Source organism: Cydia splendana, chromosome 8 (assembly GCF_910591565.1).
Source record: "Cydia splendana chromosome 8, ilCydSple1.2, whole genome shotgun sequence".
NCBI classification, from domain to species: Eukaryota; Metazoa; Arthropoda; class Insecta; order Lepidoptera; family Tortricidae; genus Cydia; species Cydia splendana.
The window spans coordinates 9070319-9094988 of NC_085967.1; the positions used below are offsets into that span (position 1 = coordinate 9070319).

Sequence of the window (24670 nt, forward strand, 5' to 3'; positions counted from 1 at the left end):
AAAATCACTTCGGTTTTCTCACCTGTCAACAAATATTACATTGAATTTATTATAATAAATTACCTGCAGTAGCTATGATTACACTATTACAATAACTGGTCTTGCGATAAGCTCTAGTTTATTACAATGGTTAGCTAGCCGTATAATTACTAGATTAAAATTACATCATAGTGGCGTTGTGCTATACTTACGTAGGCGTAGAGATTTCAAAATTTTGCAAAATTACCTTCTGTGGCTTGATCACTGACGCAGCTATTTTGAATAAGCAAAAAATTGCCTGGCGGTAAAACCGGAGTGGTCGGCTTAGGGGGGAGATAGCGCGATGACCTGGACGCATTTCTCATCAGGACGGATACCACATTCACTGCCCCCAACGCACATGTGCGTTCAGCGTCATATAAGTTTGTTCCTAGGCCACGCCCCCCGGCAGTGAATGCGATACTGCACTCAATCGGGATGATTGGAAGTTTAAGGGGGAGGCCTTATTTGCCCAGCAAAGATTTAAAAAACATAGTGCTGTATAGGTGTACATGTACCATCGCCCACACTGTTGACTGTCCATCGGTGGACCTTATTACAAAAGGCATAAGGTACCTACATAATATTAATCTTGCACATAGCATGCATTCTTAGGGTAGGTACAAGGTTAAGACTACGCGTTTTAAGATAATACCTACTCGTCGATATCAATGCGTTTTATTTTAAATTTGATATGCTAATAGTTGTAGTAGTAAATCGGGTGTAAATGAAACTCGCACCGCTCAAAAAAGTGCACGGTCAATAACTATAGGTACCTATACGATATGGTCATAATAAATCTTTACATAAATGTTGATTCTGAGACGTAATAGTTATAGGTACTACATTATTTTTGCAGTTGTGAGTCAGTAAGCTATTAAAAGCTTACTCAATTTACCTTTCATTATTTGCCATTCAAGCTTTTAAATTTCTGTGGTGCAATCTCTATATCATGCCTATCATATCAGTTTATTGCTACAGTAAAGCTATAAAAAAAGCTTAACGCAATACAAGCTGCAGTCGTTATAATACCCCATAAGTTCGTAACGCATAAACCACCTCGGTTATATTGTTTGGAGAACTTTCAACGTTACAATAAGAAGGCATTAAATTATGTCAGTCATACTTTAATAAAGCTACAGATTAAAGCTTAATAAAGCTTCACAAAAATTCCATTCAGGTTGTTACATTACTCCTTTTCAATGTGACAATCCTAAATAAAGTACCTAACAAAAAAGATTTCTGTTATCGTAAGAGATAGTGAAGCTGCTGAATAGGCTTTCAGCAATTCCAGCTTCCGTCATTATATCTCCCGTAAGTAAACTATAAATCTCTTGCAAGCAGTAAATACCGTGGTGAAATCTCAACAACACAACCCTAAATAAAAGCATTAGTATGCATGCCGGACTCGGGCGCAGCCAAAACCTACGGCGTGATGGTGTAACCGTGAGTGCGGTAGTAATGTGCCGGGTTCGTTCAACGATAAAAGCGAAAGTGCGTTCACTGGGACATCGACCGGCTCCTTTGGACCCTGCTACGGGGACCGCTTCCTGGGTTCGACAACTTGATACGAGGGCCACTCTGTTACAACTATGTCGAAGTCACTTGTTGAACGATCGTTATCAATCTACTGGTTTCTTGTCGCTGTAGAAAAGTAGCTGTGAAGGTTGTTTCCTGAAAGGCAGCATATAAACTCTAGGTACCTATAGAAGCTTCAAACTCTATAGTTCACCGGGGCATCGACCGGCGCCTTTGGACGCTGCCTACGGGACCCTTTTCCAGGATACGAGTCGAAAGCATTGAGTCTGAGAACTAAGAGTCTTGAAACAGTAGGTGCTTTAATACATACTTACCGTTCTTTGATGATACATTCAGAACTTGCGGGTTTATACTTTTATTATTAGCAGTGTTTGTGTTATACAGGTTATACTCTTATTCGTCAACGCTACGACTACTAATTTTAGTATAAGTAAATAATGTGTCATTTGATTCGGTTTGTTAGGTTTGTTTACGAAAATAACCGTAGTAACGATTAGATTTGCTTGTTCTCAAATGAAGTTAACGCGAGTATGCGTCTTGTATGTATTGTGCTATTTTATTTATAATTCATACAAAGTAGCTGTGCACAGACCATTTCTCAAAACCTGATTATTCTCTATGTATACATACGTACCTATGTGGTCAATTGCTCGTAAAATACGTTTTTTTTTTTGCGATTTTTAAGTCAACATACAAACTAAATTTATAATTAAGTAGGTACCTACTTTTCCATGAAAGAGTTGTAGAAATAATAACAAGCTAATATACTGAAAGGGTTATAATTTATGCTTGCATGTGCGGCGGCCGTCATTTGTCACGGAAACTCTACCCGCGAAAGGTCATCAAACACTACAGGGATGATTACATGATTACAGTAATTTGGGCCTGTGGCTACTCGCGTAGCGGCGCCAACCAACACCCCAGTTAAAGGAATAGAATAACATAGAGAATAGATAGCGTTTATTCGAGGCAAAATAAAAGATGAAACCAATAAATACACAATGATGGAATAACATACACTCGGCGTCACGGAAATCGCACACCCACCCATTTTTGTTTTAAGCGAATATAGCTCTTATCATATGTATTATACCCTTACAATATATACATCATTTAAAAGCACAATTAATAAGCATTAAAACATGAGTAAAGCATTTTTGGGAAAAATAATAATAATCACGAAATTACGGCGTTCTGAAAGAACACCTACAATACGCGTTGTAAGGGTCGCTAGTTGCGTTACCTTGGATAGGTTTAAAAGGGGGGGTAAAAGTGGAATATGGGTCATTCGGTATCCAGAGTTCACAGAGGTCACACCGGAACAGCTGGAGAAAGAAAACACCCCAAGAAAATGGATACCACGGAAGCAGAAGCAGCTCAAGCAGTAGCCCTGGTGGAATCAGGAATGACGCAGTCTGCGGTTGCTCGGCAACTCAACATAAGCCGTTTCCGAGTTCTCCGAGCAGTTCATCGATTCCAGAGGACTAGAAGCTTCACCAGGAAGCCTGGATCCGGAGGACAACGCTGCACTTCCGAAAGAGACGACCGCTTTATTGTGTCGACGTCTTTGCGGAACCGTTTCTCCAACGCTGTCCAGCTGCAGCAGCAGCTGCAAGCAGTTCGGAGAACGGTGGTGAGTGTCTCTACAGTAAGAAGAAGGTTGCGGGAGAAGAAGATCATGCCCCATAGAGCGGCTACGGGTCCCAAATTGACGGCAGAGCATCGGCGAGTCAGACGTGAGTTTGCTCGCGAACACAAGGATTGGACGGTCGACCAATGGAAGGCTGTCCTCTTCTCCGATGAGACCAGGGTGTGCCTGTTCTGCAACGATAGGCGCAGAAAAGTGTACAGGAGGCAAGGGGAACGTTATTCACAGGCCTGTCTTGAAGAAACCGTCGGATACGGAGGAGGATCCTGCATGTTCTGGGGTGGCATTTCCCTCGCCGGCAAAACCGAGCTCGTTTGTGTTTCCCGCACTGGTGGTGGTCGAGGCCAGGGATCCATGACTGCTCATCGGTACATCACAGAGATCCTGGAGGACCATGTGGTTCCATACGCCGAATTTGTCGGTCCTGGATTCACATTCATGCAGGATAACGCCCGCTCCCACACAGCGTTGATTGTTCGGGACTACCTTGATCAGGTTGGGATCACCGTCATGCAGTGGCCAGCAAGGAGTCCGGACCTGAATCCCATAGAGCACCTTTGGGATCAGCTAAAACGGAAGGTGCGGTCACGTAATCCTGCACCTGCGACCCTGGAACAGCTCCGAGATGCCGTCATTGAAGAGTGGGATGCTATTCCTCAAGAATACGTCGTGTCTCTCGTGAGGTCCATGAAGGCTCGCATGGAGGCAGTCATTAAGGCCAGAGGAGGCAACACTAGGTTTTAAGTTTAGTTTTAGGCATTTGTATTCCGATATTTGTTGATTTTATTGTGTTTTAATTTGTTGATTTTTTTGCATGAATATACGATTTTTATTTCTTATTAAAAAAGGTGCCTTTTTTTTACTCTTTAGTAACTATTGCATTGTTTTTAAATGAAGGGTTAAATTCTCTTTAAAATGATCCCACACACTCATACTTTACCTTCAACAACATAAGGTTTATAACGGCTTGAAACAAAAATCCGTGGGTGTGCGATTTCCGTGACGCCGAGTGTATGTAGGTACAGTCAGCCAAGAAAGTGGTCTACCACTTTTCGACTCTATCAATCAGATGATAGAGTCAGACCACTTTCTTGGCTGACTGTACCTACCTATAGTTGGTCAAGCAGATCTTGTCAGTAGAAAAAGGCGGCAAATTTGAAAAATGTAGGCGCGAAGGGATATCGTCTCATAGAAAATTTGAATTTCGCGCCTTTTTTTCTACTGACAAAATTTGCTTGACCACCTTATAATCATGCGATTATGATGCCATAGCCTAAAATTAAATTATGGAAATATACATATGTATCTTTGGTATTCCTTACATCCCAAACTATTATTTCTTATTGAAATAAGATATGTTTTATTATCGAATAAAAACGCCAGTATCACCACCAGTTAACATAATATTATAAATTTTATAATCTAGCGTCATGGAATAAGCTTCGGGGGATTTACATCAACAATAAATATAAATACGCCTAGTTTCCCAGAACTTCAAATCGACGTTACGTGTTTTGCCGTTACATAAATCGTAGGCGTTTTACCGCAAAGGCTGCGCCGTAAGCCGATAAGATTGCATACATTCGTAACTAATGCCTGCTAACCGACGAAATAAAAATAACTTCGAAAATCAATACGTTTTACTGTAGGTGATGATCTCAATCAAAACGTTTTTTTGTCTCGTAATTATTGCAACATCGCGCCATCAGCGCCTTATAGCAGACAAAACGATACCTTTTGATGGTACAAATGTTTTGGGGCTTTTAACAGCGGCAAATAGTCGATAACGCCGAAGGCCGAATCGCTCACGGAATGACCGTAGTGTAGTACCCTTCAGCAAGCCTTCAGCTCATAAAGTTTAACCTTGTTTACTCTGTAGGACTACGTTATGGGTTTCGTCCAAATCAAATTGACCTGATTGGATTTTCTGACATTGTGCGCTCTGTTGTCACATATGTAACTATTATAGATACCTAACAAGTAGGTTTCAATCCAATGGTTTTGAATTAAATACACTCATCCATCAGGTACAGTCGCCATTCAGATATATCGGAGCGGCCAAGGTGCTCAAAAATATCTGAATAGGTTTACTAATGTGTTGCAGAAAGATTTTTGACATATTTTTGTATTGCATAATGTTACTTGGCAGAAATTACTTTTCCCATATATCATTTAGCATACAATCATTTCGCAGAGTTTTAAAATCCAGAACCATATTTTTGCATACTGTTGATGATCATAATAGTCTTTTAAACGAGTATCAATTTCGCAGATAAATGTATTGCATAATATTTAGGTATAGCATAAAGTTATCAAGATGCATTAAAGTTAATCAGATAACCTAACCTAACCTAACCCACTTTTCTATGATGGCCGTTCGTTTTGTATGAGGTCGCAGTTCTAACCTAACCTAACCCACTTTTCTGGTGGCCGTTCGTTTTGTATGAGGTCGCAGTTCTAACCTAACCTAACCCACTTTTCTGGGAGCCGTTCGTTTTATACAGGAGGCCGCAGTTACAACCTAACATAATCTTCTTATCTGGCACAGGTTCAATTTTGTTTGGGGGTGACAGTTCTTACTTAACGTAATCCACTTTTCTGCAAGTAGAAAAACATTATGCCATAATGAAAGTATGCTGCAGGATGATTATGGTACATAATATTATGCTAAACCAAAGTCTGCAAAAGTAATCTTCTGCTTAATAATATGCTGCAAAATGTATTGTATGCTTAGTAATAATAATGCAAAGTAATATTTATGCCTAATTATCATTCTACTAAAAGTGTTTCTGCGATACATGTTATGCGAAGTGTATTTCTGACAAACAATATTAATATTATGCCAGAAGAGGGGAACCCATCTGAATAATATGCACTTTAATTACTTGATAACATAGGATTTGGCCGATCTGATTATCTAATGGCGACTGTAAATAACGAATACAGTCAGCAACAGAAATAGCGAAGCGTCAAGCGAGTAACAAATGTTTTTTTTTTGCGGCTGAACCAACTGAACTTTGGTTTAATTATATAGTACCTACATATTTTTAAAAGTTTAATGCTACCGGCATGGTATAATAATATACTCCGCCTGGTACTCCATTCCCGTCTTTTCTAGGTCACCTAACTGACACGGGCTTACGTCATCATGCGACAGCGCTATATGATAATATGCGATAGCGCTATATATAGCGGCCATGTTGTTGTGACGTAGCCCCGTGTCACTCTGGGAATGGAAGACCATGTTTTATTAGACTATGGCTACCGGCATGTACTGCCTGTCATAAAAGAGTAGAAATTAAAAAGTGGCAACACTGTAGTGTCGTCCCTTTCAAATCAATACATATAAACTCTAAATCATAGATTTTATAGAGATCCCGTCTCAGCGAGCTGTCACTGTTGCCACTTTTGTTTAGTGTACGATTAACAATGAGGCCCACCTTGCTGTAGCCATGTCGATAAAGTCATATCGATAAACTATCGACATTTCTTGCACTTTTAATTTTACTTCAAAGGTTTAACGATACCTAAAATGAACAAAAACGCTTTTATTCTTTATTGTGGTTATCAGATCACAATTTTACCGTCACGCCCCAGCAGGAAACCAAGGAAAAGTTCAGATATTTAATTTTTTTTTATTACACCAAAATTACATTAATTATAAAATACATCACATAATTACATTACATTTACACAAGTTACATAACATAAAAAAAAACACAAGTCAAAAACAAAGCAGTACTGACTGACTGACTACTGAGTCAGTCAAATATCCCACCCCGCGTCATCCCCGGCGCAAAGGTGCCCAAAACGCTCGCCGCATTACCGCGCTGAATCGCGATGGACAACCTCTGCACCAGGAATGACCCGGAGCGGGGATCCAGGCCTCTATCTCGCAAACGGTTCCCAACCTCCTTAAAAAACTCTCTAGCCTCTGAGCACCAACAACCAGCCGTTTCGACCGCCAGAGGCACAAACAAATAGCCGTCCAATTCCGCGTACTTCTCCCGTTTTCTCAGCGCCGCCACCTCAGCAGCTGCCCCTGCTGCCCTCACGGTGCGGCCAATGTGCGATGCAGCAAAAGTGCTGACGCATGTAGCGTCCCAAAGCAAGCACTTTCCTCTCTGCCAAGGCACCAGCGTCAAACCGTCAGGCCTCTTACCATCCGACTGGCTAAGGCCTGGGGGCTCAAGCATGCATGGGACATTCGCGGAAACAAGCGCCCTCCGGACCAGATCGTTAAGAGCGTGATGGCGTGGGAATCTCCCTGCACATCGACCACAACTCAAAGCGTGGTGGCCGCTGCTCTCCACCATAGTACCGCAGATGCATAGGTGAGGAACACACATCGCAGCCCAGGCGAAGAGCCACCGCCACCCGCATCGAATCGTTGTCAAGGAGGGTGCCCAAATGCGGAGATGGAAGCGCTTGCAACCACGCCCCCGATTGTGGTGCGGACCCCGCCAGCAGCCTCGCCCTATCCGCCCCCACTGCGTTCTCTATCAGACCCTCGACAATCCTCTTGACTCCAACATCGTCCCATAGCCGTTGTACGTCCGGCTTCTCGGGTCGGGGCGCGTTCGGATTGAGAGCCATCCAAGCCGCCAAAGCATCAGCAGCGTAAGGTATGGATACCCTGTTACCATTAGGAGATAAAATTCGAGTAACAAGATCCACGACCCCACTCGCCGATGCCAAGAATGCCGGTAGACTCACATCCCGCACGCGCCGCACCCCCAGACCACCACTCCGAATGGGCAAGGATGCCAGGTCCCATTGTTCTGGATTTAGAGCCACATTAAGCAAGGACTCAACAGACTCCCTCAAATCACAGTCAAAGGAGTCCATTTGCACAGGGTGAAGCCAAGTCGGTACTGTGCGCAAAAAGTACATGAGCTTGGGAACAGCAAAGCAGACCCGCAACAGCACAAGAGCAACATGCGCTGACAGTTTCTCTAATCTCTCCCTTGCCATCAAGAGAAGCTGTCTTCTAGCCTCGAAGGCCTCCGGGACCGCTTCTGCGAAAATAGGGGAGCCCAAAAGGTTAAAATTTTGACCGGACACCTCCTTAAGACCAGGAAGGATATCATAAAAGGAGGGAAAGGAAGAACGGGCCCCGGCGCTACAGGGGAAGAACTCGCACTTGGTAGAGTTAACCTCTAGCCCCAATTCTCGAAGGCGAGGAAGAAGCGTGAGCAGATCCCGTTCCTCCTCTTCTGGTTTACCTCCTATGGTGCCATCATCCAGATACCAGATGTTTAACGGGGACTGAATTTCGGAAAACGCCTTTTGTATCCCGAGACTGAATACCAGAGGACCAAGCGGATCACCCTGCTGCGCGCCGACTTGAGACAAAATCTGGGAACCGCTGTAAAAGAGGAAAGATGGAAGCGAGTATACCTGGAAGAGAAACGGATAAAGGGAAGGCACCTTCTCTCTGACTTCTGAGGATATTTAATTAAAATACATAAATACCTACTAAAATATGTGTTCCGCAATAATTGAATTATTTTATTACATTATAATATATTCATTATCCATTAGCATTTCAATTATGTTCATGTTTAACGAAGATATTGAAGCTTCAATTAATCGCTATTTCGTTCCGCTGTGTAGCGTTTATCGATATATATAACATGATTAAAATCGACTTTTCACATCCCTAAAAGAGCACACATACACGGTTTTACGCACACATACACAGCCTGGGCGCATCAAAAAAGGCAACACTTGATTTGAAGTCCATCTTGTCAACAGTATGGTTGTCCTTTTTTGACAAACGGCGAGGAGAGAGAAATGATACTAGTTGCTGCGCCGTGAAAGAGAACAGAAAACGTTGGGCCTTTGCTCTAAATCATAATTAGATTCCATAAAAAGTAAGAAAATGTTGCCACTTCAATAATTTGTTTGTAAAATAGTAAATTCCTTTTTATAAATAAATACGCTAAGATGATTTATTTATTGGTAATTTTACTCCTACGATTTAAAAAAGTACTTTTATTTACTTATTTTTACATAAATACAAGACGTGCTAGTAAAAAGTGGCAACATTGTCTTACTTTTTTTGGAATCTTATTATGATTTAGAGTTTAAGAGAACGGGACGACACTACAGTGTTGCCACTTTTTAATTTCTACTCTTTTTTGCCAGGCTGTAATACTTATTTCATAGGTGTTATTGAGGTCCTAGCCAAGATGACAATCATTTGAAGAAAACGAAACGAAACGCTATCATTCCCATACATTATTTACGTTAATCTTTATATCTTTTATATGTAGTTTAGTGGCTCCCAAAGTTCAATGGGCATCAACCGACCTAACAAAAACTGCCAAATTCGGGACTCACCTCTTGGCCGTTTTAAATAGGGAGCATTAAATATTATTAGTACTGGCTGTTAACCCGATTGGTTGGCATATGTTTTCTTATGTTTTAGGGCCCACTGAAATTTCGCTCGTGACCCATAGTTAAGCTACCGATTCCGCTGAAAACTTGCCAATCTTTGTGGAGTGTGTGAGTACATTACATGCTATTATCGAGGACAGCGAGGTAGATGCTGCTTATGTGTTAGGAGATTTCAATGCTCACCCTAATGAACCCTTTCACAAGGAACTTATGAGTTTTTGTGAGGACAGTCAGTGGATCTGTGCAGACCAAGAAATGCTTGGGCCCGACACTGGTACCTATACATATGTGAGTGACAGTCATGGATGTGAGCGCTGGCTGGACCACTGTGTGGTGACTCAGGCGGCCTGGTCTACTATTTCTAAAATATATGTAATGTATAATGTTTATTGGTCTGACCATTTCCCACTAGTCATTGAATGTAACTTGGATGTAACTCATTCAAAAATATATAATTGTAATATTGATAGGTCAAAAGTTTTCTGGGGTGACACACAACCTAGTGATATTATCAAATATGAATGTAAATGTAATGATTTGCTAAAAGTTATTGACTTTCCTACACAGCTCAGTGAATGTGCAGATAGCTATTGTAATGTTGGTAATGACAACTTGCATAGAGAAGTTATTAATAAGTTGTATAGTGACATAATTTGTGCCCTTAGTTCGGCCTCAGTATTCTGTAAAAATGACTTGCAGAATAGGAAAAATAAACATATAATGGGTTGGAATAAACATGTGGGTGAGGCTCACAGAGAGGCCAGGCTTAGATTTCAGATCTGCGTGATGGCTAGTGGTAAGCCCCGTTCTGGTCAATTATATGATTCCATGTGTGTAAGTCGCAAAGTTTTTAAAGCTAGATTAAAATGGTGCCAGCAACATCAGGACCAAATTAAATTGGACCGGTTGGCTTCTTATCATGGTAAAAATGATTTTCGCAATTTTTGGAAGAGTACTAACAGATTAAATTACAGGCCGGGGCTCTCTGTGAGTATTGAAAATGAGACCAATCCTGTAAAAATAGCCAATTTGTTTATGAATCATTTTTCTGTCAAGTCTCCCCTTAGTGCAGAACCCAGAAGGGAGGTGGTAGGGTCAGCTGGGTCTGTGTGTACTACTAAAATTACAGCAAATCAGGTAAGTAAAGTAATTAAAAATATGAAGAGGGGCAAGTCCCCTGGGCATGATGGGCTTAGCATTGAGCATCTGCAACATGCTGGGCCACATCTGCCCAGGGTTCTTGCCATGTTCTTCTCACTTTGTATCAGCCATGCTTACCTACCACCCGATATGATTCGCACTTTGGTTGTTCCTATTGTAAAAAATAAGACAGGTGACATAGCGAAGCTGGCCAATTATAGACCAATTTCTCTAGCAACTGTGGTGGCTAAGGTGTTTGACGCGGTGCTTGATGCTCAGCTTGATAGATATATACGTATACAAATCAGTGATGCGCAGTTTGGGTTTCGACCCAAACTATCTACTGAGAGCGCGATACTGAGCCTCAAGCACACCGTCGAATACTATACACACAGGAAGACTCCTATATATGCATGTTTCCTGGATCTCTCCAAGGCGTTCGATCTGGTTAACTATGAGCTCTTGTGGGCCAAGTTAGAAGAGGCGGGGGTCCCTATGGATATTGTGCATATACTTGGGAGTTGGTACTTGTGTCAAGTTAATGTTGTCAGGTGGGGAAAAGACATGTCAGAGGAATACAGGTTGGAGTGCGGAGTGAGACAGGGTGGGAGAACGTCTCCTAAGCTCTTCAACCTGTACATAAATGCTCTCATCGAGGAACTCAGCAGCATACATGTCGGCTGTCATATTAGCGGTGTATGTATGAATAATATTAGCTATGCGGACGACATGGTGCTGTTGAGTCCCTCACCGGGAGGGCTTGAAATATTGTTAAAACTATGTGAGAAATATGCATGTAAACATGGCCTCAGATATAATGCTCTTAAAAGTGAACTTATGGTTTTTAAGTCTGGGACGAAAAGTCCATCAGTTGTACCACCGCTATATCTAAATGGCACACCCCTTAAACGAGTGACATGTGTCAAGTATTTAGGCCACTTAGTCAATGAAAATTTGCGTGACGACGCAGATATAGATAGGGAACGTAGGGCGCTGGCGATAAGAGCGAATATAGGTTCAGAGGCTGTACAGCTCAGGTCAAAATTACACTCTTTAGAGCCTACTGTACCTCTCTTTATAGCTGCAGCCTATGGGCTAATTATTTGCAAAGATCGATCAGCGCCCTAAGGGTTCAGTTTAACAACGCTTTCAGGGTACTGTTGCGTCTGCCACGCTTCTGCAGCGCGTCAGGCATGTTCGCGGACGCGCAGGTAGACAGCTTCTCTGCTACAATAAGAAGGCGTGCCGCCGCGACGCGTCGCAGAGTGCTTGACAGTAGCAACAGTATCCTGAGTGTGATAGCGGGTAGGCTCGATAGTCGCTATATGCAGCACTGGTCGAACCTGCATCGTTCCTTAGCTCCCTATGATAAAATGTAGTAGGTAGATGGTATCTAATAAATTAAGTACTAACATAGTCTAAATTACAAGCTCTGCATGTACATGTTTACTAACCTGTTATGGATTTTTGTGGTCCGAAATAAATGGTTTTTTTTTTAAGCCCTCTCCAGACTATGCGCGTGAATCGCGGGCGAAACCGCGAACGCGAGTGTGGAGTCGATTTCGCAGCTCTGCGTTCAGGACTCCTCACTCGCGTTCGCGGCTTTGTGCCGCGATTCGCGCACGAGTGTGGAGGAGGCTTTAGACCCAATGCTGATTTAGTTTATCTCAGCGTTTCGTTTCGTTTTCTGCAAACGATTGTCACCTTGGCTAGGCCCTTGGTGAGAAAACGAGATTACTTATATAGGTAATATATTTACCGATAAAACAATTAAAGCGTTAAGTACCTACTTAGGTATTATAGTCATAGACCTACTATCCGCTCGCGCTTGACAGACAGCTGAAGTGTGCGAAAGGGAAGCCATCACGTATATGAAATTCCCATGAGTGCGAAAGAGTCAGACTACAAAGAGAAAACGTAACCACTTTTGGGTTTGACGACGGCCGCGGACGGCCAAGAGCGTATCACCGGTAATTTTCAAATTGAAAAATATACACGGATTAGGACGAAAAGTATTAAACAAAGTAATTCAGTGAAGATGGTGTCTTTTAGTGTGCCGGATTGCAGTGTCACAGGGCCAAATAGTCCAAGCAAATACTCATTTCAGAGGATTTATGATATTCCGAGCGAAATTTTCATAACGATATTTTGTCAAATTAACAGCGTAAAAAGTGTAAGAAGCCGGTTTATACAGTTCATTATAAGTTTTTCTTCCTTTGTGTGCTAATATTTTATCATGTTAGTCTATAATTTAAAATATTTTGTGTAAAAACATAATCTGTTACTTTACGCTAGGGCTTGACAAAATGTTCATATGACAGTATCGATAACTTGTCGGTATATTAATAGCTATGTAATTATTTCTTCACATGACATCATTAAGATATTAGCTTTTATAACCGACTTCAAATAATAACGATTGTTATACCTTTTTGAAGGTGTTCATGTATAGCGGTAAACTTAAACTTCACTTTCCAACACAGTAAGAGTTACATTAAGATAAGTCTGCAACGATTTTGATGGCAAACGCAGTGCAAGTGTTATTTATACGTCATAATGTCGTAGAATTTTAACGTATAAAATAACAATTTGAAAAAGTAGTCGATAAAGCAATCAAACATCGACAGATTATTAATATGTTGTAAGATGACATCACTATTTTTGATCCCACATAGACAATTTACGCACACAATTTACGCTTGCATTTCATTTTTGGTCACACTTTTGAAGATTGACAGTTGTTCTTTGTCATCTAATTCTATGATTATAGTCTACAAAAAAAACCCATTGAATATTTTTTTGTGTTTAGGCAAAGATTTCATACAACTATGAACCAATCTCAAGGACAGACAGCAAAAAAGCACAAGCCTCTATTTGTAGCACTCTTTGGTAAGTCTTATTAACTAGGCTTATTCATAGTTAACAACGACATATCATAATTTATTTCACACCATTCTCCTCTTTTTATGATTTTCACTGCAACGGACAAGTAAATAATAAAGACTGATGATTTTCGTACAAGAAGTGGCAAGGCGCCATTCTTTATAGTATGGGAGCCCAAGAGGGGATTTTTGTGTTTACTCGAGCGCGTCAGATTAAGATATGAGTGATATCTTGCTACCCCGTGTAGTCTACCTTTACCCCTTTTAGCCACCTATGGGGTCATCCATTAATTACGTCACACGAATTTCTAGGTTTTTGACCCCTCCCCCCTTGTCACATTTGGTCACATTTGGCAAACCCCTCCCCCCTAGTGTGACGTCACATTTTTTCTACGAAATCGCCAAATCGAATTAAGTAAGTACCTAAGTATTATTAATATTTTACCAAAATATTTTTGACGATATAAATATTAGTAATTTTATAACCCAAAACTGCTTAGGAAAGAAAATTAAAAGAATAAAAACGATTATCGTTTTAAAAACTTGTTATTTAAATGTACAGCGAATAAAATAATTTAAAAAAAAAATTCGGTTATTATATATTAATAATTTAAAACTAAATTTGATAACTATTTGTGTTATATTTTATATTAAGATATAGAAAAAATATAGCATTAACGTGGACAAAAACAACCAAACCCACAAACTGCTTAACAATTTTTTAACCCTCCACCAACCTCCCGTGTAGACGCTTTCCGGCTCGCACTTATTTTTTCTTACAAAGGGTAGCGTCTTGATAGTTATTACGTACGTTCGGTACGTTCACAAAAATGCACAAAGTTAAGATTACCTATACTTCGAAAAAGTACGGGCATCCGCACGAGTGCCTAGGCGCCCGTTCGGATACCTACGTATACCTAGGTAAGCCGTCATTCACACGAGCGCTTTTACAGCGCGCTTTATAAAAGCGTTTGAATGACACAAATGGATACATACATGTGTATTTATTCGCACGATGGCGGTGGCGCTTTTTATTAAGCGTTGTTGGATTTTCGACTTTAAGCGTTGGTCGTAAAATCTAATTTAGCGTGCGGACGGATTCAAGCGCTCGTTAGTATGAGCCCTAAGGGTAAACGATTCCGCATCGGGGCTGATGTTGAATGGGTGGACGTTGATGACGTCACAATCCTGAATAACAAACTAGTAGCAACACCTACCTGTATATGTATCGCACTTGTTTTAAGGATAAGATATGATATGGTGCCAATAAACGCGAAAAGTACGGCAATATATGCAAAATTATCGACAGAGTTACAGCTAAAAGCTAGAACGAAACATGAGCCATAGGTATGAGCCTTATGAGCATATGAAGGCAATATAGCAAGATTAGCAAGAGTTGCAAAAAAATGTCGAATCAAAGCGAACTGTGCCCCTGAAATATCAAGACGCATTCGATTGCCAACGGACAAAAATTCGTATTATAAACACACAAAGACTCAAGCATGAAGAAGCTAGAGGCAAAAACTTGAATTCCTGTTTGCACAAACTGGACAACACCATGACAACACACAAATGTCTTTTTTTGTCTTATTTGTATTGTAAAGGTGTTAGTTACATATATTATGTTTATACATATATGTTCAATACTTCTCAGGATACGATACAAAATTGAACAATGACAGATGTAGGTATATGAATGTAAGCCTATTACTCATTAGACAATTATAAGTGTGTATGTATGTACATATTTACATTACATATAGGTACATTACATTAATTAAGTTACCTACTGGAAGCACGATACGTTCCTTAATGCGATTTTAATCTGATAGTACAAATTGTACCAATTTTAATTTCTCATACGAAATTTAACCCATAGATTTAATATATAGAGATCCCGTCTCAGCGAGCTGTCACTGTTGCCACTTTTGTTTAGTGTACGATTAACACTGAGGCCCACCTTGCTGTAGCCATGTCGATAAAGTCATATCGATAAACTATCGACATTTCTTGCAATTTTAATTTTACTTCAAAGGTTTAACGATACCTAAAATGAACAAAAACGCTTTTATTCTTTATTGTGGTTATCAGGCGGCTTAGCACGGTCGCGTTTTTATTCCTTGTCACCACGCCTGTCACGTTCTAACAAGTATGTAAGTGCGAAAGGGACGTGCATAGTGATAGTCGATAAAAATGGAACCGTGCTGAGCCCGCAGATCACAATTTTATCGTCACGCCCCAGCAGGGAACCAAGGGAAAGTTCAGATATTTAATTAAAATACATAAATACCTACTAAAATATGTGTTCCGCAATAATTGAATTATTTTATTACATTATAATATATTCATTATCCATTAGCATTTCAATTATGTTCATGTTTAACGAAGATATTGAAGCTTCAATTAATCGCTATTTCGTTCCGCTGTGTAGCGTTTATCGATATATAACATGATTAAAATCGACTTTTTACATCCCTAAAAGAGCACACATATACGCTTTTACGCACACATACACAGCCTGGGCGCATCAAAAAAGGCAACACTTGATCTGAAGTCCATCTTGACAACAGTATGGTTGTACTTTTTTGACAAACGGCATTTTTAAAAGAGCGAAGAGAGAGAAATGATACTAGTTGCTGCGCCGTGAAAGAGAACAGAAAACGTTTGGCCCTTGATTTAACCTCAGTTTTTTTCAATTATGTTACAGAAGAATTATTGTATCTATATATATATATATATATATTACTTAACTTCATAAACATTGATAATTGGTTCGTTTATACTTGAACCAGATTGCATTAGATATTTACCTTGAATGTATTTAGCTAAACCAAACAGATCATTACCTGCATTGCATACCATACCACACGTGTTTATAATTAATACGTCTTTATTAACCGTTTATCTCTACAACTGCAATGTTAGACGATGCGCGGATTCTTAAAATTACAAAGTAAAATATAGCCAGCCAGCGTGAAAGTGCATCAACTCGCGTATTTACGGACGTACTGGAATGATTGTTTTAAAGTAACTGCATCCCCGTCAGCTAACAGCTGGAACCAATCTCTAAAAATAAACAAACAATATAGTAGTGGTAAACGTCAGTAGCAGTTGTTTGTTTTGGTGCATAGTCCAAATTTCCCTCTTGCCGCTGGAGACATCCAGTCGCGTACCTGTCTAGCGAGCGGCAATCGTTAACGTCCGGCGCGCCGGTCTGCATCGGCGGGCATGCGCACTCGGCTAGTTCATCCGAGTAGGAAATGAGGACCGAGGCATGGAAGCGCGTACTCGGTGCCGCGACGACGGCGAGGAGTCCCCGGCCGCCGCCGCGCCGCCGCGCCGCCCTCACCCGACACCCGCAGTTCACTCGCCGCGCCGGCTCAGCGCGCTACACGCTAACCGCAACATGGTGAGTCATACCTATTACGTGCGAAAACTATTCATTTACGGCGACCTTTCAAGTGTATCTACACAGGCGCAACGGATTTATCACCTACTTGATCTACTTACCAAGCGAGATTCATCATTATCACGATGTTGAGAGCTAACGAGCTTGGCTTTTAAACCAATTAGTACCGAAGAGCTAAACTGTAAGCGAAAAAAGAAGTACTGTTCATTTGAATTAAACATTGGTTACAACCTATTTCAGGTAATGGACAACCGAATGAATGAAGAAAATAAAAATGAAAACAACTCTTCCATATTTATAATTAACTTTCAATATGGGGATGTTGTAAACTATTCTTTGGTTTTAGTTAAAGGAATTATAACCAGAGGAAATTCAAACAATAATGATAACATATTATGCACTGTTACAAATGGTGGAGTTCAAAGTAAGTCAGAATGTATAATATACAACGGAGAATTCAAAGCCTTAATTGAATTGAAGAAAGGCGAGAATGTAATTGATTTTGAATATACCGGACAGCAACGTAAAACGTTACTACTCGATTATACACCAAGAAGAACAAATTTAAGAGTAACACCAGTTTACATAATTTGCCAAGGGCACGATGGTTATTTCCAAAGCCCACCTAATGTCGACAATTCTGTAGAAAGTGCCTGTTTACGCGTAGCAATTGGTGCTAAGCTGATTCAAAGTCTAACTGCAGAAAAACTGTTTGAAAGTGGATTCGGAAGAAAAACATTCCAGCTCGAGCACGAAGTGAACTCAAAAAGTCCAGAATGCATTGTGTTCCGAAGCAACCTAAACGTAAACAAAGCGAGAAAAATGAAGCAAGCCGATTTATGGGCTCATTTTGGCAGAGAGCTTATGTTATCTGATTTAGGCAGTAATGAGAGAAAATTTCTAGCATTTATATCATGCACGAGGTTCAAGGGTACTGACTTAGATAAACCAATGACTCACGATGAGATCGTTTCACTGACGGAAGCCTACGCAGCACTTGGTGGTGGAGGTTTAGCTTTGTTCGGAACCGCTTGCTTGTACACTTGGCCGACGACTGTGGATGAAATCATTTCAAAGTTCCAAGATACCTCTCCTGTAAACACACGTCGTTTTATGGACGACAGCGGATATCGTGGTACACTTGGAGGCTGTTTTGCTACGACCCTGGGCTCGGTGTTTCATGAACTAGGACATACTTTTGATCTCGGTCATACAAAAGATGGTATCATGGGCAGAGGGTTTGACCACCTTGACCGAGTTTTTACGGTAGGCGAGAAAAAATCTGTTTTATCAAAAGACAATATGAACAACTTTGGAAAACCTGTTCAACATTCGACAGTTTCCCTTCAGCGTAATATAAGTGTTACAATGAACGTGGCTGAGCCGCTCCGAGTATTAGGACCAAGAAGCAAAACAACGCTAGGAAATTTTGCGGCAATGTCAAAATCAGATATTATCCGGAGAAGTCCCAATGTCACACCTATAACTAGGCCATCTAGTGTGTACTCCAATATATCAAACAGGATGTCCGACTCCAGAAAAAATGTGAATCGGACAAATGGAAATGATTCTATTTTTTGGACAAGAAATTGCGCTGTGCTTTTATCATACCACAGATGGTTTAATAACGAGTACGGTAGAGAAAGGCAGGCAATAACTAGATATCTTAAATTTGACAAAAATAAAATGATGATAATATCTACGGCAGGAATAAGAATAGTAGAAGTGAGAGATGAATCAAATGGAATGGTGTTAGATTCATATGAATTCACAGATCTTTTACCTGAAAAAAGATTTTTGGTACCTTTTACCTTTTCACCTAAAAGTAAAGTTTTGACGATAGTGGTTGAAGATGATTTGGGAAACGTGCTAAAACAAACACTTTCTTCTTATTAAGCTTTAGCGGAAATACCTATCGAAGAGTTATCATGTTTGACAATAAGTGAAGAAGATAGATAATATATAAACTATTTTAAATAGAATCAAAATAAGAATGTATCTATCTATTATAAAAAATAATTAAATATTAATATAATAAGTACATTGCGCGTCAAGTGTCTCATTGGATCATCATAGGTACGTACCGAGATTTTTTGTTTGTTTATATTCCGTATTAATAGTAAAGATAAATTAAATCTATCTAGATCTGACCCATATGACGCTTTGACTTCTGCTTGGGCTTACTTGGGTAATATGTAAAGTACCTAGCTATGGTGCTGACAAGTGAACTTTCTTGAAGAGATAAAAACATGGCGTAAACTCTCATACTGGAGATAGTATTATTAGTGGTGGAAGCAGAAGTCAAGGTAGGTAGCTTACAAAATATACCGAACTTAATTAATGAAATGTTATCTAAAAATAATGATGCTGACCTTACTATTTTGTACGGAGGCCAGTCTTTAATATTAACTCGTCTCTGGTATTGATATTGAAGTGGATAGTTAACATAAATATCATGAATGTAAATTAAATAAATAAATAATAATTACAGTAAAAATAACTGTGCTTATTGTTAAAATGCAATCAGAAATACAATCTTGTGATTAGAAGACTGAGAAACGGAATGTTTCAAACAGGTTATATCGACAAGACGTCAAACTGAAATTTGTAAACACCATTTTAACGTCAATGTCAATAAATACCTAATAGATTAACCTCAAAATTTTAGAACTTGATGGAATAAATATAATAATAAAGTACGTTAGAGATACGAGGAACATGTACTAAATTTAGTTTGGCTTTGTTTTATTACGTTACATATTGCTGTGCGTTTTTTATTGTTCAGAGTAGGTACTTTTAGCACTAATAGGTTAATAAGTGCACTAATTCGGTCCACAGATTTTTAGTCGTAGATTGGACTACATCAGCAAGATAACATTTTTATTGTGAAGATGGCTAGCAGTACCACACCAGAAAATAACAACTTTCTCGAGAAAGTAAAGGATTTCCCACCAATTATCGATGGCAAAATTAATGCAGTAAAATTTATTGAATCAGCTCTGGGCTTGTTATGGGTTGTTGGTAAGTTGCTTTAAACCTAACCTTAAAAGCACCACCCACTTTTTAACTATCTTATGCTCGTTTCTCCTTTTATTTTGTTTATAAGTACTCGAAATTTCTACTTACAGAGAGCCTTGGTAAAATTTTTGCTCCAGTTAAATATGACATGGAAGGAAATATTGATGTAAGCTTGATGTAATTCTTGTTTATGTTTTTGACTCACGTGACCTCAATTTATTTCATTTTACCTATACTTTTGCCAACTTAATGATTTAATGTACTTACATGAAGTGCTTTTAACTTATTTATTATAGAAAATCAAGAAGCTGGACCCAAAAGAAAACTCCTGTTTACTTGAATTATTACATAGAGAATGTTTACAATCTCAAGGCAAACCCGTAGCAACCGAGGGATTATTATGGCTTAACAGGTGAGATTTATTGTAATTATTAATTAAACAGTGATAACCCTTTATAGGGATCTATACATATTGATATTGTAAAGAAAAATAACCACCTGCTATCATCATATTTTGTGTTTACATGTTAATATTCTAATTTCCTTTTTATTGTGGAACATACCACATTACAATGTATAAATTGTACATGCAAAAAAATAACAATGATCAACTCTGGCTAACGTGGAACTTGAACCCACATCTTTGAATTGCCGGTTAAATGCATTACCAATTTTGCCAGCTAACCATCCGTCACTCACCACAAATTTAACCATTGCAACTGTAACATGTGACCACACCACTAGCGACATCTGCACTTTAAGGTTTGCATGTACAATTCATAGATCATAATTCATATTTTGTATTTTTTTCTTGGATATAATTTTTATGACTATTTAATTTTAATAGCAATGAGGCTTGAATTGTGTATTTTTTTACTCTAGTCCATTAAAGGGCAAACCTTGAAATTATCCTTACCAGAACTTATGCCTATTATTTAAAGAAAAATCTAATATTGGTAGTCACATTTTTTACATTTATTTTTACAGATCGCTTTGTTTCTTTGAAATTGTGTTTGAAGAAATGATACACTTGATGGAGGAAAACAATTTGGACATAAATATGAGGAAGATATATACCATTGCATATGAAGGGTCTGTTAAGAGATATCACAACTGGGTTACTCAACAAATATTTGCAGTAAGTATTAAATTTTAAAAAATTTTACATCACTGTTAGTACCTACAGACTAAAGATAGAGCCATTTACATAATAGTAGGTACCAAATAGTTTATGGTATGATTTTGGCATAGACATATGTTCGAAGACTGAACAGTGAAACCCAAGTCAATGTATTAATATCTAATACTAAGCAAATAATGCTATACTATCAACTTAATATGAAACTTGCCGGATACCTAGACTAGATTTATTAGAGAATCATACCCAAATTTGTGCATAAATCTGGGTCTCCCCAGATATATTGACTCGCATTCGGCAAAATCCGATAGGAAAAAGCTTTATGTCCGCGCAATAAGAGCGAAAAAGCCGTCGACGCATCGGCAGGCGCCGGCCGATGCGAGCCGAGCCGAATGACGACTTTTTCGCTCTCATTGCGCAGACATAAAGGTTTTTCCTTTCGGATTTTGCCGATTCCGCGTCTACATATGTGGGGGAACCCTTACCAAGCATCGGAATGTATTTTGCACAAATGTAGGTAAAACAAATAAGTTTTTAATCATACTAATACCCACATGGTTCTTAAAAACATTGTTCAATTTTTTCACAGCTCATTTGCCGGTTGGCTCCTACACTTCATCAACTGTTGAAATCATTTGGAGTGGACACCAACAATGTAGCATCATTTAAAACCAGACTCACAAGTTTTAACATAACATTACATTTAGTGAGGTGTAAAATTGATGATTTTTACAAAGATAATAATTTATTTTGTTAATAATAATACTTAAAGCTAGTATTTTAATAAGCCGCCATATTTATTGTCCGATTAGCAATAACATTTGTATATACCATTAAGTATATTTGAAATTAAGAATAGTACCCATACAGTGCATAGTCAGTAACAATTAATAAAAGCAGAGGCTAAACTGTTTTTAAACATGCCTGTTTAGCATGTGATTTATTTATAAAAGTTAAAGCTAATTTATTGTTTTCATTTTATGTAGTTGCAGCTGAGATATTATGCTAACTATGCCAAAATATTGCTATACTTACCAAAACAGTAAAAAAAACAAAATAAGGAATTCAGTGCCTTGATGCGTCTTGTTCTTAAAGTTTCCATTACCAAAAAATTAAAAGTAGAACCAATGACTAGGTACCTACTTACTTAGTTGTGATACCTATATCATTAACATCACAAGGGTTTTGAAACCTCATATTACTTTAAAAAATTTAGTTTTTCTAATTTTTAAGCTTTTTAAGCATAAAGGAGGCATAATCGACATATTTATATTACTCTAAAAACACATGCCTATGTGACATATGATATGACATATATGTTTTTGTGTGGCCTAATATAAAAATTTCCTATATAGGCAACTTATAAACAATATTAGAGACTCCCGGTCTACCGGGAGTCTCTAATCTTTATGATAGTTTCCTTTTCGTGGGCCATTTTGAGATTGTATGGTATTTGGCACTTTTCGCATGCCAAGTTGGCAGGCTCTAGATCTGGCCCACGTTTCGAGATCGCTTTAGTCCACTGTTAGCCTTATAAATCTTATAATGTAAAACTAGTATGGTCAAAGAAAAAAAAAATGTACCAACCCTAGAAAATTATGTATGAAGTTAAGTGTTCAGAGATTGTTACTCTGTACTAAATCAAAATTTGAATGACATACTTAATGGGTCATGGACCCAAACACAGAATTAAAATTGTATGTAAGAAAATAATAGCAGCATACTTAGCATAACTGTTATATTGCTTTACTCTTTAAAAAGCTGTTTTAATTAAAAGTGCATAAAATGCTAATATGATGTGCTATAGAAATCCGTAAAGGACTTTAACAAAAAAATCATGTGTTATTTTCAATCTCATATTATTTCTTAGTAATAATAAAGTCACTAGTGGTGTGGTCATAGCAACCTAACAGTATTAAGCATAATTCTAGCCATATTTGGGGTCTAAAGGGTCCTATAAAATAAGGCTCAGTGTAGCTTTGTTATCTAACATTGTTCTGTAATTTAAAACAAATGCATACATAGAAATTATTTATTGTTTAAAAAAGAATACTTAGCCTAAGGAACCCTCTCATGTTAGAGACTGTGTTGAAATTGTACAAAAATCTCTAAAAGCATATTGAATAGATTAAAATTCGAAAACAGTTTGATTGTGATGCACAAGGCATTTCATGAGTTCAGATTAAAGTAAATGTAAAAATTCTGATAGGTATGGAACTATTTTAACACTTCTAAATTTATGGTTGCATTGCTGATTTAAATAAATGTACCTATTTGTATGTAATCTAAGTTAAATTAGATTGAGAAAATTAACACAATTTGAAGCAGTATGAGAATTTTGTAATGTGACCTCAGTCTATTTGGGGTTAACTACCAAAATGTTGCCCCTTTAAATAATGGCATTAGCCCCTGTTCTTGTAGGAAACTTGTTGGTGATGCTGCCTATGATTATATATGCCTGATATGATTGAAGAGGCCAATCATTGGAAGGAGCCATCATTAATACCTATAGAGAAAATGCTACAATTTTTTTTTGCAAGTTGTGTGTTTGCTGTGTAAGATGATTTTGTTTAAGAATAAATTATTTATTTTTAATTGTGTTACATTTATTTTAACTTATCAACACAGAAAATATATATTTTAATAGCCTCAATTTTTGTCTGTCAAATAAATACTTTTTGCTAAAGATGATGCCTTTTTCAAAGCTATGAAACTAAAAACAATTTCAGCTACAGTCAACAAGTATAATGTTGTATGAAGAATAAGTTCTGTCGGAGTACTTAGAAGGTAAGGATTGAAAAGAAAGAAACTAACAAGAGGTAGCTGCATGAGTACTGACAGCATCAAAAAGCCCGCCAGTTCTGGCACCTGAAAGGGCCAAAAATAATGTTATTTAAAAGCCAAAAGGCTGCAAATAATTTTGATATAGGACCTAAAGAGGCTAGAATACTTATAAATTATCTAATATCTAGAAATGTTACTTAATATTGAATAGTGTAAGATAACTGACCCCCCTGCAAACAAGTTTCTATGCAGGGGGGTCAGTTATCTCTGCAGCTTAACATTCTATGACAGTAATAAAAGTGTACCACCAGCAGCTCTTAGATTAAAGAGAAAATAATAATGTACACTCTTAAGACTGTGGCTGTCATTTTTCAATCTTATTTAACAGAGCACATCCTTGTCAAAAGTGCAGCCTGTTTAGGGTCAAAATGTTTCCTAGGCAAAGGAAACATCATTAGAATAAACGAATGGAAAGAACTTAGGTATCAAACAACTTACCCGGCAAGACAGGTTCCCATATTGCCCTAGATATAATCTTGCAAATTCTATAACAACCAGCAGTGTGTAAACCGTTGAAGATAAGTATCTAGTCAGATGTCCCAGTAAATCCAACTGTAAATAAAGAAAAAACCGTCTATAGTCCTAATATAAACCGTAGAATGAAGCACGTTTTTATGATTTGAAAGGTTGAG

General features: G+C 38.5%; 2 protein-coding genes across 2 annotated transcripts; both read left to right on the forward strand.

The window, feature by feature from the left end:
* The first annotated feature begins 16881 nt into the window (after nucleotides 1-16881).
* On the forward strand, nucleotides 16882-18937 carry LOC134792787 (uncharacterized). The gene is made up of 2 exons (XM_063764127.1): nucleotides 16882-17038; nucleotides 17279-18937. Exons 1-2 carry the CDS (start codon nucleotides 16904-16906, stop codon nucleotides 18932-18934), a joined length of 1791 nt encoding a protein of 596 aa, XP_063620197.1. The 5' UTR covers nucleotides 16882-16903; the 3' UTR covers nucleotides 18935-18937.
* Nucleotides 18938-18964: 27 nt separating this feature from the next.
* LOC134792795 (glycolipid transfer protein) lies at nucleotides 18965-23559 on the forward strand. Its single transcript, XM_063764144.1, has 6 exons — nucleotides 18965-19114; nucleotides 19877-20059; nucleotides 20167-20222; nucleotides 20353-20468; nucleotides 21044-21194; nucleotides 21784-23559. The coding sequence occupies exons 2-6, from the start codon at nucleotides 19930-19932 to the stop codon at nucleotides 21949-21951; spliced, it is 621 nt and encodes a 206-aa protein (XP_063620214.1). The 5' UTR covers nucleotides 18965-19114; nucleotides 19877-19929; the 3' UTR covers nucleotides 21952-23559.
* Nucleotides 23560-24670: the final 1111 nt, after the last annotated feature.